Source organism: Bombus flavifrons, chromosome 7 (assembly GCF_040668555.2).
Source record: "Bombus flavifrons isolate JBK064 chromosome 7, iyBomFlav1_principal, whole genome shotgun sequence".
NCBI lineage: Eukaryota > Metazoa > Arthropoda > Insecta > Hymenoptera > Apidae > Bombus > Bombus flavifrons.
Genome location: NC_138448.1, coordinates 14,695,887 through 14,712,879, shown reverse-complemented (window position 1 = coordinate 14,712,879; position 16,993 = coordinate 14,695,887). Strand labels below are relative to the sequence as shown.

The 16,993-nt window shown below is 36.3% G+C and overlaps 1 protein-coding gene across 1 annotated transcript in view; it reads right to left on the bottom strand.

Moving 5' to 3' along the window:
* Positions 1-16,993, bottom strand: part of LOC138181961 (uncharacterized) — a 562,178-nt gene that overhangs the window by 37,513 nt on the left and 507,672 nt on the right. Inside the window, exons 5-6 of the mRNA XM_069117380.1 lie at positions 4,369-4,578; positions 3,052-3,312 (exon numbers count right to left, since the gene is read on the bottom strand). Coding sequence (XP_068973481.1) covers positions 3,052-3,312; positions 4,369-4,578 — 471 coding nt within the window. The remainder of the gene's footprint in view (positions 1-3,051; positions 3,313-4,368; positions 4,579-16,993) is intronic.

Below are 16,993 nucleotides of genomic sequence, written 5' to 3'. Positions count from 1 at the left end.
ACATTCGATTATTATAATTTTTCAACTTAATATACGGCAGTTTAGATAGAAATAAGTATAATACCTAACATCTTTCTAAATACACTAAAATTATGTGCCAAACGCGTAATCAATACTATTTTCTTTTTTCGTGATTACAATCTAGCATGCCAGTGAATATTTCGCTATATTTCTGCAAAATTATAGCAATCAATATATTTCTTTTTAATCAAAATTATAATTCTTCACAATGTTTCGCGAAAAAATTCTTCTGCTCTTTATTTTCTTCACTTATGAATTAGAATGCTGAAAACTACACAAGGCAACAATAAAAAATAGTAGAAGATCTATCACTTTTAGAAGGCAAAACAGTGTTACATTAGATGTCAATAAAAACTACTAAAAAATTCGTCTGTTTTTCTTGAAAAGTCACTTACGAAAAAGGCCACTAAAATCCAACAGAATGGACAGTCATTATCTCCGCGTTACACGAAGCATTAAGGATACTGATTTCAAGACGTTTCAGAAAAACCAGCTCTACACATATCTCCCGAAATTTCCCCTCGAAATGGAGACATACATCGGATATCGAACGAACGGTAACATAACCAGGAATTGGAGGCAGTGGTATCCGAAACAGGTTTCCGGAACGGAAGCGACAACCGCACAACGAAACAATTGGGGATGCGGTAATTTCTCCGGCCGCACGATCATCGATGAAGCTTGTAGCGGTCGGCGCTCACGCAATTCTGTTCTGATTAGCCGAGGTACGATACGCCGGCATATTTAACTAACTAATGCAGTTGCAAATTAGCTATTAGTAGGTGTTACACGCAGTGGCAGATAGGCGTAGGGGTAATCAAATTAAATAGAATAGTTACTGTCTCCCATGTCGACGGTGAAACTACATAACCCTGTTAGCCTAACTGCGCAAAGTGCACGCGTACTGCTAGTATACACAGTACGAAGGATAGAAGACCATGTGCGTGCACAACGATGAGAAACGTGTGCATTAGCACACCGTGCGAATAACATGTATAAACAGGGATGATGCATAGGTGAAATCCCCGCGTATCCCTCGAGGATGTTATCAGTATCGCGTCTCCGTGTCTCCGGGAAAATATTGAAACGTCTGTCAAAGGAGAGAACGTGGCTGGAAAATCGAGTTTGACGGGGAATTGCTTGATACGGGGAAAGGAAGCTATTTTACTTTCTCAACACTGACAGAAGTATCATCCATCGACGCGTCTATGGCCACGTACAAAGTGTACGCAAATTCGATTTATGATACCGCGCGTATAGTAAAATTTCTCTTGGGATTAAGGAACCGAACGGGGAACGTTAAGTTTATTATTTCGTAATTTCCAGCGGAAAATTAGAGAATTACGAATTGGGAATATCTCGAGCGGAATTTGTAATTCTGCCGTGGATGTTTGTTACGAGTAATTGTGTTTTTGGTGCGTGGAAATGCGGAATGGTTGAAATTAAGCTATTGTAGACGATAATATTAATGTTTCAAGGTATTTTTGTTTAAATAAGATTGTACGTGGCTTGTGAATATCTACGCAGTTTGTTTAGATTAACTGTAAATGTAAATTGTCATTGTAAATTGTAATGTAAACGTATCCATACAAACTACTAAATCTTCAATTAGTTAAAAGCACATCTAACATTTAGTTATAATGTTATTTGCTTTCAAAACTGTCTTATGGACTTGAATTTTAAACTTTCAGATGATAATGCAATAAAAGTTTCTGTATTATTATCGATACTTGTTGAAGTGATCACCACTTATAAGAAAACTCTACATCTGGTCTTTTTAGTTTCTCAAGCACTGAAGCCATCGACAGCGCGTAGACAAAAGACTGCGACGAAGTCAGACCATAAACAGAAGACAAGCGATGTTGGCTTCGGGGTTTTTTCAGTTATTGGGTAACACAGCTAGCGTGCGGATCTGGACCAGCTCAAATTGTATTCTTATTTATAATTACACTTATATTTAAATATATTTTCTGCCTTACAATTTATCCACTAGTTTTCTCTGATTACACATCGAATAACCTCAACAATACTTTCTTCAATATTAATCGAATTGAAGACGAAAGATTTGTCAGAGTACCTATTTTTAGAATGCAAGATTTAAATGGATACTCGAAAAGAAGCTCTGGGATGCTTGTCGGGAACGCCTTATGCAAACGTTTACACACGATTGGATAACCATAGCACATGTGTATGGTACTGATGCAAATGCTAGAAGTGCGTTGGTATCGATATAAGCACAAACGACATGGGCGAGCCATTTAAACGGTAACAAGAGTGCCGTGTTACGGGAACGGAATTGGTGCAGGGAACGAACGGACGGCCGATCGAACAAGTACCATAGACAGAATATTATCGGTTCATTATACCGGAACTTCGCCGTGGTTACAGTTAATCGAGTAATCGTTGTTAAACTCGATCAATACGGTTAAGTTCCTGGAACGTTTGTACGCCTAAACGATCTAATATTTGGCATAGCTGATGCAAACGAAAGTTGTTCGACGTGTGAGTCTCTTTTGCTGTTTTCTCGATGCGATTATGCTGGTCTAAGAAGTTATGCGGATAAAATAATGATATAGCGATCACAGAATATAGGAAACTCTAAAGAACATGTAAAAATTGTTAACAATGTAATTAATAATTTATTCTAGCGTCTTCTCAATTACAATTTAATTCTCTTTCATTCTGTTCTTTTGTACTGTACTTTTAAATCTTCTTTTAACTACACGTACATCTGATTGTTAAAGCCTTCTTTTACGATTAAAAATACACGAATGTTAAAACTTCTAAAATGCTCTACTATATCGTAATAATAAAACAAAAATTTAGATCCTTTTCAGAGACGGATGATCTATAGCCGGCAGATAAGTGAATCAAGACTCTGAAATTCAGAAACGTTCAATTAAATTCCTACGCAATAAATCACAAAGTTTCCCAGAATCTCACGATGAATCAAATGAAGCGATCGTTTAAGAAAGGGCAACGATTCGCTTGGACGGTACTAATGCGCATATTTAGCGCATTTATACGAACCTGTGAAAGTTGCTCTGTCGTTGCCTCGGTCGCCAGTCTAGCCAAACCCTCCTCGTACCTCTCCAGAGCCGTCAGTCTAAGCAGCAAGTTTTGCAGCAATGCCGAAACTTCCTGCCTGGCCGCAGCGTCGACCGCAGCGACCTTCTGCGTGATGGACCTGACGTGGCCCATCACCCTCTCGTCCCGGAAATCGTACGGGAATGTTTCTGTCCATTCGGCTAGCAGCTGCACCAGTCGTGGCACGAAACGTTGCAGACGTTCCTGGAACACGCCAGACAGATTCCAACCGGTTCCACTTCCTCCCTTTTTATTAGTTCACTTGCTCGTACATGCGTTGCCAAACAAGTTTTAGATGAGATGCGGAAATTGGAACGCCACAGAATGCACATGCCCAACGAATCTTTCAGAACTTTCGAAAACTTGGGGCCCTTCAGAGATTGCGAAGCGATACGGATTGTGTGAACTTATTAACGTTTTATATCTTTTGCTATTTAAGACGATCAGAAAATAAAACAAAAGCATCAATATGCTTTGAGATAATTAGTCGCTTTCTAGACTCGCTATTTGACAGAATTTAAATGTTACAGTCGATAAAAATAAGGTTGAATTATCGTTCGAGACGAGTTTCAATCTATAAAGTAGTATTCATAATTTGGTTATCGCAATTACATTCGAACGAATGTGATTCTGTTATGTTTGCTTCGATAAGTTAACTATACCGCGTTATATCAAATATTGCATATCCATAATTATTTCCTTCGCAAATGTAGATTATACAAGGCACAGACAAAGATGATAATAAGACGATAGTACATGTTTCACCAGTAAGTAAATCCCGCTCAAAGAATAATGCAAATCACCGTAAAATAACAAACCACCATGACATTTGTACATTCGAATCTCTTCCACCCTGAACACACAGAATAGGATGCACAATGAAAAGGACTAAAATACTAAAGAGCGCCAAGTGCAAAAGAACATAACTTTAAATTATAGAAGAAGCCGAAAAAAATAAAATCGGGTAAAAATATCAGTAAAGATACTAAAGCAGAAGACAGCAGCTAAACAAGAAGAAAAGAGAAGAATCGTCAGGGTGGAAATTCATTTGCGAGCGAAACATTTCTGGCCTGGATACGCGTGCTCGTTATTACAACTGGAACGAGAGCGAGCGTGCCAGGGTGATTCTCCGAGGGGGTGAATGCGAAAAGGGGGTCGAGCTTGCGAGACGATGAAACGATAATGCACGCGGTGGCCGTAAAGTGCACGCCCGGAAGGTTCTTGGTGGGCTTTTGTGGGACGGTTGCATTCGTGGCTCACCTTGCCACTATCTCCAGTCAGGTTTTGCTGATGCTCGCAGAGGGCGCAGACCTCGCCCAGGAGCTCGTGCGGCTTGATGAAGAGTCTGGCGCTCAGCAAAAAGGCGAAGAGGTACGCCCGATCGGGATAATATTCTTCGGTGGGTACCATATGCTGTACCAAGGCTTCCAGTGAGCCCGACACCAGGTTCCCGTCTCGATAGACCAGAGCCTGAAATGAAACACGGGTCTGGTTAATTGATCGTGATTACTCTAAGGCGCCTCTATGAACTTTCACGGCGGTGAATTTACTTTGAGCTGCGAGAAGGAACAGTGACTTTTTGTTTGGAATTAAAATATCGTGAAGGTTATTGAATTTTTGATATAAATGGTTTGATGTATAAAGTATGTAAAGTATGATGTAATTATATAAACACAGCGATTGTAATAACGAAGTAATAAATAAATCGATTATTACTGGAAAAAGCTTGTCTGATTTGCTTGAGCACTTTATTAAGTATTACATGTTTCAACGTAATTTACATTTGTCGATTGACAATATTAATTGCACGTACAAATTGCAACTTACACGAACAAATATGTTAATCAATATGTTAATAACATTACCGGCTATATGATATAACAGAGCAATAATTTGGCAATTATGTATAATGTATATTATGACATAATTTATACTATTGTTAGGAATTCAATAGGAAATATGATTCTCGTAACAAATAACACGTATCATATGCGAATCTCGAAAACAGATTAATTTATTCTGGAATTCGTTTCTGTTCTTTCAAAAGCAAATAGGAAAGTCTAGGTTTTAACCAGAATGAGCCCGTTAAAGCGAGATGACGTTGCAAAACTCACACATGATCAGCAGCTTTCCAGTTCTTTTGGGATATTTGCCAAATTCAACTGCTGTAAAAGATTAATCCTCTACATTCCAGCTACACAGTATTTTAACTTTTGTTTGCTTAAAATACATAGAGATCGATACCAACGAAATATCGTAGAAATAGCGAAAAATGCTCGCGAGTTCCAATAATGGTACATATAACTCTTTTGTCACCACTTATATTTATTTAGGAGACTGGAAGGAAATTGGTACGAATGTTAACAGATCTGTAAATTGAGAAAACTGTGGATAAAATCAAATGTTATAATGGAATATTTTGTTATACTTTTTATTTTGTTATACTTTTGTTATAAAGGTTTTAAGCGTTTTTAACAATAATCCTCTAATAATCTAATAAGTATAAATTTAATTCGTCGTTTCCCATATCTACGTTATCGTTAAAGAAAGATATTCGAAGTTGTAAGTTTGTATATTCTCGCGTAATCCTCGAATAAGTAATAAAGCAATCCGTTTCATAAACGATTCACAAATCATCAAATGATAGTTTGTATCGTGTTAATTCTTGTCGAAGCGCTATTTAACGATAGATTAATACGTTATTAGCAGACATATTAATTAGCGTAACGTCGTCGTCTGTCGATTAAATATGCTGATGCATAAAGCCGGATTTCATTGCAGAGGAAATACGCAGTCGCTCGATAATGTCGTTAAACCGATATTTCACGGGAGGCGTAGGTAGGATTTAAATTCGTTTGAATCACACAGAGACGGTCCATGAAACTGATTTCCGACGATTCGTTATTGGGACGGACTAAGCGCGATGTAATAATCGTTGAAATTTTACAGGCGCGATTTTCGCGCGAATTTCAACATCAGGAACGGAGCCAACGGAGGCCCAAAGCCATATTTTGTAACTTTATAGTCGCATAAATATCTCACTTTATGATACTCTTAAAGTAAGAAGTAACGATGAATGAAAATCTGATTCTTTTTCGAAAGCTCTCGAACTAACAACGTGTAATAGTAACATTCAGTTCGGTTCTTCGATTATTCTTTTTATAATATTTCCTTCTGGTATTTTTGGAAAAATTAATAAGAATACGTCGTTTTAATTTTCTTATTAACTTGTACAATGTGTTGAAATTCTCATATATTTCGATATTTTAAGAAGATTTCGAATTCGATGCATTTATTAGAAGATGTATGTTACAATGAAGTTTGAGAAAAAAAGAATACGTGCCATATTTACGAAAATTTTCTATGATAACTAGACTGTTGATATTTACATAGATTCAAATTTTTGTGACCATAATTCGGAAATGAGGACCTCCGCAAACCTATTTTTCACCTACTAAACGTTATAACTCGATATTCTTCAAATTTCCTATAAATTCGTAAAAATTCACAATTGCAATTAATCAATGATAATCTAAATACTTTTATAAATTACTATGTAAATTACAATAACCCTGCCAGAATACTATTTTCACACGATTATCTTGATTATGATATACCGTTTTCTGTAAGACTATCATGTTTTCGAGACGGCTATCTGACTTGGTCGTTCCTTTTAATGTTCGCGAAGCTTTAACGGAACAGTGTAACGACAGAAACTTTTCGAAGTTGGTACGTGTACGAAATCAGAAATTCGTTTCGGTAGAGGAACAGTCGAATGCCTGGAGCTTTTCATTCGGTCCTGGAACAAAGTTTCTACCTGTGTCCTGTTAAATCTGCGAGCCATTAAAGTTGCGCGAACCGGCTAGGTAAAGCCCAGCCAACTCGCTGAGGATTCAAATGGCTTAAACTTATCGCGGGCTAATACAGTATTGACGGGGTAGAATTCCTCCCTCGTAAACTTGCTATCGACGAGGAATCGCGAAGAAGGGAAAAAAGGAGGAGAGGTTCACCCTGAGGATCTGGTTCGACGAAAAACTTACCGTTTCTATTCGAAATTTACGCTTCCGCAGAGTTTAGCTCGATTCGCTGACTGCAAATGAACCACGATGTCACGCGATAGAAAATCTTGCAAAGTTTTTTCCTAGTTCTATCTTGGATAATTGCAGCTCGTGGTACAGTAAATGGTTCTAAATAGTAAATTGAAATTAAATGAAATCAGCGATGTGAAGAGAGAATAGAGGTATAATTTCAAAATAGAAGAGCACAAATTCCCAAGGAATTACAAAGATGATGATTTCACGAGATCACATTATCTTCTAAAGGTCTTCGAACGAATTGAAGAACGAAATGATGAAATGTACGCATTAGGATTTTTTTGATGTATTTGTGAGCTATAAAAAGCATCTTATTTCCATACTCGTGTTTAGAATTGTTGAAATATTTGTCAAAATATATAAGAAACACAAAAGAATATGAATAATAAGCAGTATGCAACAAATTGCAAGTAGAAATTAAAATATTTCTTATAATTCTCAATTAAATGTAATTAAATTTAAGATTTCTGTAAAATTTATTATTATTAAAATACGTATCTCCCTTTATTTCAAGTATTCTATGTTCACGACAAAATAATTAAAGAATATTAATTTACATTTAATGTATTGTATTACAATTACAATTTAGATACTATTATAACGTCCCACTGCAATAAAAAAAATTGCGAGCAGTGAGAGCAGAAAAGATGCTAAGGAGTTTAAATAACGTTCCTTTTTGAATTATAAATAAATATTGAATCGCTCTAAAAGGATAGGATTTTAATGAATAATAGAAAAATAACTTGGAACTAAGATGATTTCCTCTTATACTCTTATACTCTTGCTCTTATAAAGGCATCGAGTTAATCTATACACCTAATGAAAAACACTTTCAATTGTAAGAATAGCACAGAAAGAACTAGAACTTCAAATAATCGATCCAATTCTGTTAGGAACTCGTCTGAAATTCATCGAGGTACTCGCTTCTCATTCACTGTTTCCTCATTCACTCTTTCCTGGCTTCTACGAAACAATTACCGCGTACCTCGTCCTAATCGTTCCATGCGCCAAGGCTATGCAATGACGCACGGAGTATACCTCACTTAGGAGGAGGCTGGCTCTTTTTCAAGAAACCGGACAATTGCGGTGCGCGTTTAATCGCAAAAGAAACCGGGAAAACAAATCCGCGAAACCGGGTCTGGCCGCGTTTTAGCTAAACTTTTGTCGTCGCTGTAACAATCGCAGCCATTCAGCGTCAGGAATCTAGCGTCGCTTCTGTCCGAAAAAAAGAAAAAAGGAGAAAGAAAGATAAAAGGGGAAGAAAGGAGAAAGGCGAGGAGAAAACATGGCTCGGCGGGACGAAGAAAACGCACGGTCCACCCGTTATAAAACATTCCAACGTCACCGGACTATCCGTGATTCTACAGGCAGCGGCCGTTCGTTTTTGTTTTCGTCATCGATCCTGCTTCCCGCCTGCCAGACACCGTTTCTCCTTTCCTCTTTCTCGCCCGTGTTTAAACCGCTTTTGTTTTGCGCCTCGTTTTGCGTCCAGACATGGGAATAGCCTGGAATAAGTTAACGATAAGGATACAGTTACTAGCATTAATGTTTGGATATTTCATGAAACTGAAGAATTATTTCGTTTGGTTATTCTTTCTTCTTTGCAACAAGTATACGCGTTAGATAAATTGGTTGAGTAGTACGTTCGTCTATGTTTTCCTAAAAATGTACATCAGGTGTCGTTATTCTTATGTAAAATTTATCTAATCAGCGAGTAATTTATCCTATTTTTTTCATAAATTCAGATTCGTGTATCTTCATATTTTTTTAGACAATTTTTATAACGTTCTGCGAAATATGTGTATTAATAAAAAGAGAATAGATTTGATGCTCGACTCAGTAAAATGTATGTTTCTATCAAATGAAATATTTACTTTAACATATGAAAACAAACTTATTAAAAGCAAATGTGTACAAGATGAATGTTGCGCACATCGTGGTACCAGAATATTAATACGAGTTACAATGTATATGAGTTTGTCAGAAGATATACTAGTCAACTCCATAAATAGGAAAATAGGATAATAATGTTACGAATATTTGTTGATTTTCTATAGAATTTAATTAACTTGAATTTATTATGAGTCTTAATTTAAAATTTACTATTGCAGTATTTTAGAATTTAAGATTATTTATGCCATGCGTTAGCATCTGTTATACTCGAAACTCGAATAGCAAATTTACAGTAAAATTTACAAGATACTTCCTGTAATTCTTCTGAAAGAAACTCGTTCAATCCTAACGTTCAATCCGGAGGAAACAAATGCTGCATTTTCTATGGGAAAAAAGAGACTACGAAACAATGATAAGGAAGTTTTCGTAATTAGAAGACAGCTATAATCGAACGACGACTTCCGTCTTAAGGAGGCAATAAAGCAAACGACTGGAAACTTTCGTTCTAGAAATCGTCGGGTTATTTCCGCCATTTCTGTCGTTTTGTTCCGATCCGGTATTGTCCCTCGCTTTTTCTATTTTTTTCACCTTGTTCCTTCATATTCTAATACTAATTCTATACCCATTTCGCCGTAAGCAATCCTAACAATTATAGCAATTTTGATCTTTTAATAATCAAGGAAAACGAAAATTCCGAGATTCGTACAAAAGTCATTGAAGACTCAATGGGAAGCAAATTTTGTCGAATATTGAGAATTATGCCGTGAAAAAGTATACATAAAACTATGGTGCTAAATCGTTGTCGTATCATTATTTTATTTCCATAATGTTAAATACGATTATTAATATTCTATTTCATATTTACCGAGTAAAACTTTGTTCAGCACGCCTTCAATATATCAAGGGAAAAACCACAGACAGTCTCCGCAAGATTAATCTCGTTACTAATCCACTAATCCCAATCCAGACACGTTTGCCGACATGCGTTCCACGCAAGTTCTTTGAATGACGACGGCGTGCCACAATTTTGAATTCGTTTAGCGATTCGAGGTGCTCAGCAGGGAGCAAGGAGCGTCGTGTAGCGAGAAAATTTCATTTCTAGGCGAGACGAGCGGATTAGAAACCGTCAAAGTCATCCGGGTTCCGGCGTTATTTCCCGCTAGGTCGAAAGACAATCAACCGTCGGAGAAGATCGAGAATGGAGATAGATTCACCTGGTTGATGCACGTTGCCCTCGAGAACGAAAGCTGAAGCGCTGGTAATAAGTGATCGCGAAATAATGAAGATTCTTTGAGAGCTCCGGCGAAATTTATCTAGCCTGATGGAATCCATTAGAGCTCGTTTTCTTTTTTCTTTTTCTTTATTTTGAGAAAACTCTGGCGAGAAAAATACAGCGATAAAAGACAAAAGGTTAACTGAACTGAAAATGGAAACGAGAGTTTTAGAAATTAACTGATCGAGAAATTCGAAGAACTCGAGCACTCGAGGAACGCTGAAATTACGAGGATGAATTTTTGGGCCCTGATATTAATTTGTTGCATATAAAATGGACAATTGTAGAATAAATGTGTAGAATTACCCAAAATTTAGTGTATTATTATGTACAATACTTATTTCAAATCATTTAGAGAAAAAATTGATCGTCTCGTTTCCAACTATCTAGTAAAATGAAAACTTTTCAATATGAATTGGATCATCGATCGTCGATGACATTTTGTAGCTCGGAGACAGCGATAAAGAGAAAGAGTAGAGAAATAAGAAAATATGGTAACATATCACGAATAGAAGCGTTAAGGTTTTGATCGATGTAGTGGAAGTTGCGATTCTATGTTTGAGTTTCGCTGCATTTTACTAGCGAAGAGTGAAAATGAGTTTTCGATCGTTGAAGACTGTTAGAAAGAAGTTTTAGCAATGTTTCAGTTATCGTGTGCGATGTGCTCGTTGCAGTAGAATGTCATTAATATTACGATCCGAATATTAGTTATTTCTGTGAAAGTTCTCGCTAAAAGGTGAAGTACATCAATGATAATTATCGATAGAGATAGTTTATTTGTATCGAATATGCATGTTCAGTCGAAGATGTTACGAATATTTAAGGTGGTGTTTCTATAAGACGGAATAAAAACACAATGAAAAATGGGACAATTGAATTTCAGGCTTTATTTATCTTATTAATATTATTATCTAAAAAAATTTTCTCAGCCGCAATGGTATTTTAGTTGATCTTTTGCCACAACACCGGTTATTGTCACAACTAATATGACAGATCTCAGACGAACTTTTAGAAATAATAGCCTGTTCAATGTTACGTTGTTTATTTCGTTCTCATTTCAGCATATTGAAATGTCTCTTATATCTCTCATCATTTATTTTCGACCATCCACTATATATCAAAAGAACCTCATTACTTATGGGATAACCTGGTATAATAAATCAGCCGCATAGAACAAAGCGTCGATCAAACGAGACAACAAAATCTACCAATGCAGTGTGTCGTTGATACCGACAGCTTCAGGCGAGCGCGAAATTTACGGGTAGACTTTATGAAAAGCTGCTCGCCACGCAAACGTATCCAAGCTGAGCTTGCAAAAGCTCAAGCGAAGAGATCACTATCGCGTGAGGTTGCGCGCGCGGAAAGATTGTAAACTTTATTGCTTCGTGGATCCTCCGGATATAAAAAGAGAGCGATTTATATGTATTTTGCCGGACTTCGTTTTTAAACAGCGAGGTATTGAGAAAAGGACTGAGTTCATTATGTACAGGTGAGTGATAATGACAAGAATGAATGATTCAATTTCAAGTGATATCACAGGTAATCTGCTGGTATTTGAAAGACTATTAGTTAGTATTTTAAAAAATATGCTCATGTGGAAATTGATAAATTACATTAAGTTATCGTTTGATTCCATTTATGAATTTTAACATTTCGATTATTTTTACGAACTATATGAACTTCTGAAACCTAGTGCCTGCGCACTTAGTCACGATAGATGAGTCGTAAATCCATGACAGGAGTAATTCGTAGACACGAGGTTTCCTTTCCCGCGGGACCAGTCTCTCCGTTGACCTGCGCTATTACTTTGATAACCTCGCAGTTATCAAGATGTGTGCGAGGTCCTAAGAGGACTGTCCAAGTTCTGAGACGTTCAATGATTCATTAGCTACTCATTTCTCGCAATTCCACATAAATCGTCGTACATAGTACTTTAGCAAATTTTATTCTAATTTAATAGAATTGACATGTCAAATTGCTTCTCTGGAATTAACTCGTAATAAATTATAAATTGATATATTTACTGATGTGTAAGTTACACCGAGACAAAACTAATTGGACGTTTAAAACGAACAGTTAGTTAAAATGGAAGTTCAAGGTGGAAAATTAAAAACGATAATAAAAATAAACTAAACTCTGAGCGATAGATTTTAATAGCCAACCTAAGATTCTATATTTTACGTACTAACGACGTTGATTTATATTAACTGCATTTGTAACAAAACTGCTTAGTCTACGGCACTTGCGATATGCCGTAGAGTTACCGAGTTTGCCACTTCTGTCGCGTCATTATATCAGCGTGACGTAACTGCCAGATGTAAGGATTGTAAAGCCGTGTATGTTCGCGATTTCAGCGATAGTATAGCGACACGAATCGCTCGCGATGGGCGTCCCTTTCATTTCAAGGAGGTCAGCCGTGCTTCTATTCCGGCGAAATTGGATGGAACGAGGGTGCAAGTGATCACGATAACAAATTTTCCAGCAGCGACGCTGGAAAATACGAAACGACGCCCGGCAGAGATTGCAGTTTACGAGCTGGATAGCGATAGCGCGACTAGGAAAATTTCGTCCAGGATCATGTGCCGGGCCCTTTGTCCACTAATCTTATCGTACTTTCTTTGCAGCAACTTAATGGAATTTTAAACGTCCATCTTATCGCTCTACCAACGATAGCTGCGAAGGCTAACAGCTACGTAGCTGGAATCCTGATGAAGAACTGACGTTTGGATGAAACTTGTATCGTTTTTATTAGTAGTATGTTGCAGCATTTTTCAAATTACAATATCATTTGTTACTTCCATATATCCTCAAATATTATATTATAGCGATCATTTATTAACACTAGAACTGCTAGGATGCTCAAAATAACCAATTCATGTAGTATTTTCATGGAAATATGATACATTTACAACGACTTTTGGGAAATGTTAATGTCCAAAATTTTGGCATGAATGAAGATTTCTTCCTTCGCTTGTTTCACGTGTCTTTTAAAAAAATAGCTTTCATTTTAATTTCTTCTTGATAGGAAACATTTGGTGGTAGACTTTGAATGTAGAAAGGAGAATTTAGCGTAAATATTTGTTTGCAATTTCCTCGTAATACTTAGGTCTTTACGATACGTTAAACAGAGAGTCAGATTAATTTTCTGTTGTCGAATTGTTTTACGTTTTCAAGTATCCTAATTATTCTATGTTATGTAATATATTTAAGAATTATTTCAGTATATTTATTCAGACGTAAAATTGTATAACTCTAATTGCAGGAGTTTCTTATCAACCGATGAAACTTCTACGCAACTGTTTGAAGCAGAAATATTTCCCTATAGATGAAATGTAACTGAATGTGCCTTACAAATTGAATATTTCAGATACCACTGTTAAAGTAATTTAGCATTCTGAGAGGCTTAAGTTACAAGAAGTAAAGGAAAATGGCACAGTGGCGAAGAAAATAATCAACAACCGCGCTTAATCTCCTAGTAAAGTAAAAGGGACCACTCGTCAAGAGACCGTGTTTAATTAACCGTTGTTGCAATTAATTTACGTGAGAACCAGAGTGAAAAGTTATTTATTCTTTAATTAAACTCTGGGGGAGCCGGTGAGTTCGGACGATTAAAAATTGTTAACGCGTAATTTACCTTGATATTCGCCGAACTTCTTTAGCAAGAATATAAATTACGAAATCTCTGTGAACTTCCTATGTGAAAAACATCAAGCATTTAACAGTTTAATTATAACTTAGTTTATTACAAAGTGCAACACGTTTGTAATCAAATTGTCTCGTACGCAAAGTGTTCTTAACTCACTATGCTTCAACTTCAATCTTATTCAACTCCAAAGACCATAGAAATATTCGGGACATTTTTCAATTACATTTAATTTATAAAGTTACGAAAAGTTATTTGTACGCAAGAAAATTAAAATTAAAATTGTCATTAAAGAATTAAACAAAATTAAAAATATCATAAGTAGCAATATTAGAAAAAAGACTGCTTTGGTGTTCGATAAAATAAAACATCGGAGCATATTCGAAAGTCATCGTAAAAATTGTCGTCGATGCGAAGAAAGTAGAGAAAGTAGAAAATATTTTTGAAAACATCTCAAAGAATAAAACTTATAGAAATGAAGCTACATTCAAGAATGACAAAATCGATGGCTTCATTTTGGAAAAAAATTAAGTTTGAAAACCCGTCAGATTTACGTGGATTTATTTAATTTTCCAATAGACAGAAGTAGAAACTAGAATTCGTCCGTGTTGAATAAAAATTAGTCCAGCGCGCGTCTACTTGACAAATTTTCTGACTCGTTTCAACTTTCGCATATGTCGAATGTCCCCATCCAATTGTCCACTCTTGTCCAATTGGAAATTGATCAACTACGCGTGTACTTGTCAGGTTTTTAAACCCGATTTTCTCAAAAATGAAACTTCCAATTTAAGTTTCGCCTCCAGTCATATAATTTCCTTGATTCCATTTGTGCCACGTATTACGAACCACCCTCTATACATCCCCTCCTCCCTAAACAGCCATTCGTAGAATAAAATTTCTACGTTCTACTTAACCTTTCTACTTTCTACTTAACCTTTACTCCCAGTGCAATACAATGTAACGCGGCTAAGTCGTCGCTGTTTAATATTTAGCGTTAGCGTTTTAATAAAATGGACCCGCGATCGCCTTTGAATTCACCAGGGGCAGAAATGGACACGAAACTGGTGAGCATTTTCCAACGTTTTCTACATTATGCACGACGAAGACATAGAGCCAGACCGAAAAAGAGAGAGAGAGAGACAGAAGAAAAAAGAAAATAGAGAGCATTGGGCGAGAAAAATGGGGGTAAACAATGGTGGGAGAGGTTCAGAAGGGCAAATTCAGAGCCACACTGCCTGGATCCTTTGTTATACCACGTTGAGTCTTCCTTTCTTTTCTATTCATTTCATTGCACCGCGCTAACAGCATGCTTTCCCACTCCTTCCAAACTCTCGACCCTTTCGTGCGGTGGTTTCTATACATCCGGCTTAATAAAACGTTCAACACTCTTTCGTTGTTATATCATGCGTCTACCAACTTCCAATCCTCTCATGTTCCACCATACTTACTCTCCTTTTGCTTTTAAATGTCGCGGAATGCGATTAAAATGCATAGAAAGAGCACGGGCAGGAAAAACGTAAATCATTTCCTTTTTCATCGAGGTAAACGCGCCTCTTGCTGGTAAACATTTGTATTTGTGCGATGAAGACAGGAAATGTGTAACTTTGTCCTCGTTGAAATTAATTGGATTATGTTAGGAGCTCGAGTTAAGGGTGTCTTTAACCTTTGTGCAAATGACAGCGCGTTCAATATCTAAAATACGATGATTAAGCAATAAGATGTTTATAAAAGATATCTTTTATAAATTGAAATAAACTTCACAACGACAATAAAAAATCGATGCATAACTTTCAGAAGTAACCGTAAACGGGCACATGGAAAATCAAGGCAACATGACGTTCTAAGTTAACGTCTCACTTCATAAGCACGGCGCGCATGTAAACGAGTTGCAGATTGAACGCAAAATTGTAACTTTCCGTGCTTTCTCGTACGCTTTCGCGGAAACTCGCGGGAAGACGATATAAAAGATAGCCTCTTATTGCTTGTACCAAAGTGAAACGAGAAACATGCCGGGAGGAAACGCGCAGACGAGATATTCTGCTCGTATAAATACGAATTATGGAAATACGACAGATGTGACCGCGGAAAATTGAAAAATCGATGCAAATCAGCGCGCCTAAGTCTGCTCATAGCGAAGTTTCGCCAACTCAAATTACGTATGTTATTCATGTACTTATTCAGAACTAACAAACTTCCCGTACATTTCGATAAGGTGGTTCGATAAAAAATTTCTTATCAAGTTGTTCGATGGTATTTCCAAGTTTCCGATTCCTTACTCTTCCAGATAAATTTTGTGTAAAAATGTTAAATATTTGAAATGCAATAAATATGATTTTCTTCTTATTAATATATGATATTTATTACTAATTTATTTATACCAAAAATTATCCCCACTTTTTGCAAATTTTTCACGTATTTTCATGAGAAATTCCGATTATGTTGAGATTGACTGATAGAGGAACGAGTGGATGAATTTGTAATAGAAACAAAAATACATTGAAATAAGTATAAGTACAAGTATAATGTACGCTAATCCAGATCTCACTTTTTTAGTATCTGTTACAATACAATAGAATGTAATAGGGAGCATGTTCATACATTTATAGCGAAGCACATTATCAAAAAAAGTTAAGTACTTAGTGTGTAATTATAGCTGAAGACTACAAGAAACAGCAATCACAATCTACTTATAGCTCTTTTGTTTCTAGACCTTGTAACCCAAAGCAACATTTATATTCAAGGGCACAATAATATGAATCTCTTTTTGTTTTTAATTCTTTTTTGCTTCACTAAATTCTATTTTCTTCGTAACAGCGATGTCTAAGTCACGGGTACACAAAAAAAAGGTGTAGAGTTTTTCTTGAAGTAATTACTTCAACAGATTACAAATTTATTTATCGTTTACACGATGAAACAATCTCGATTTTTCCATTTTTTCTCCGGATATTTTCTTTTGAACTTTTGCTTCAACCTTGATTTAAT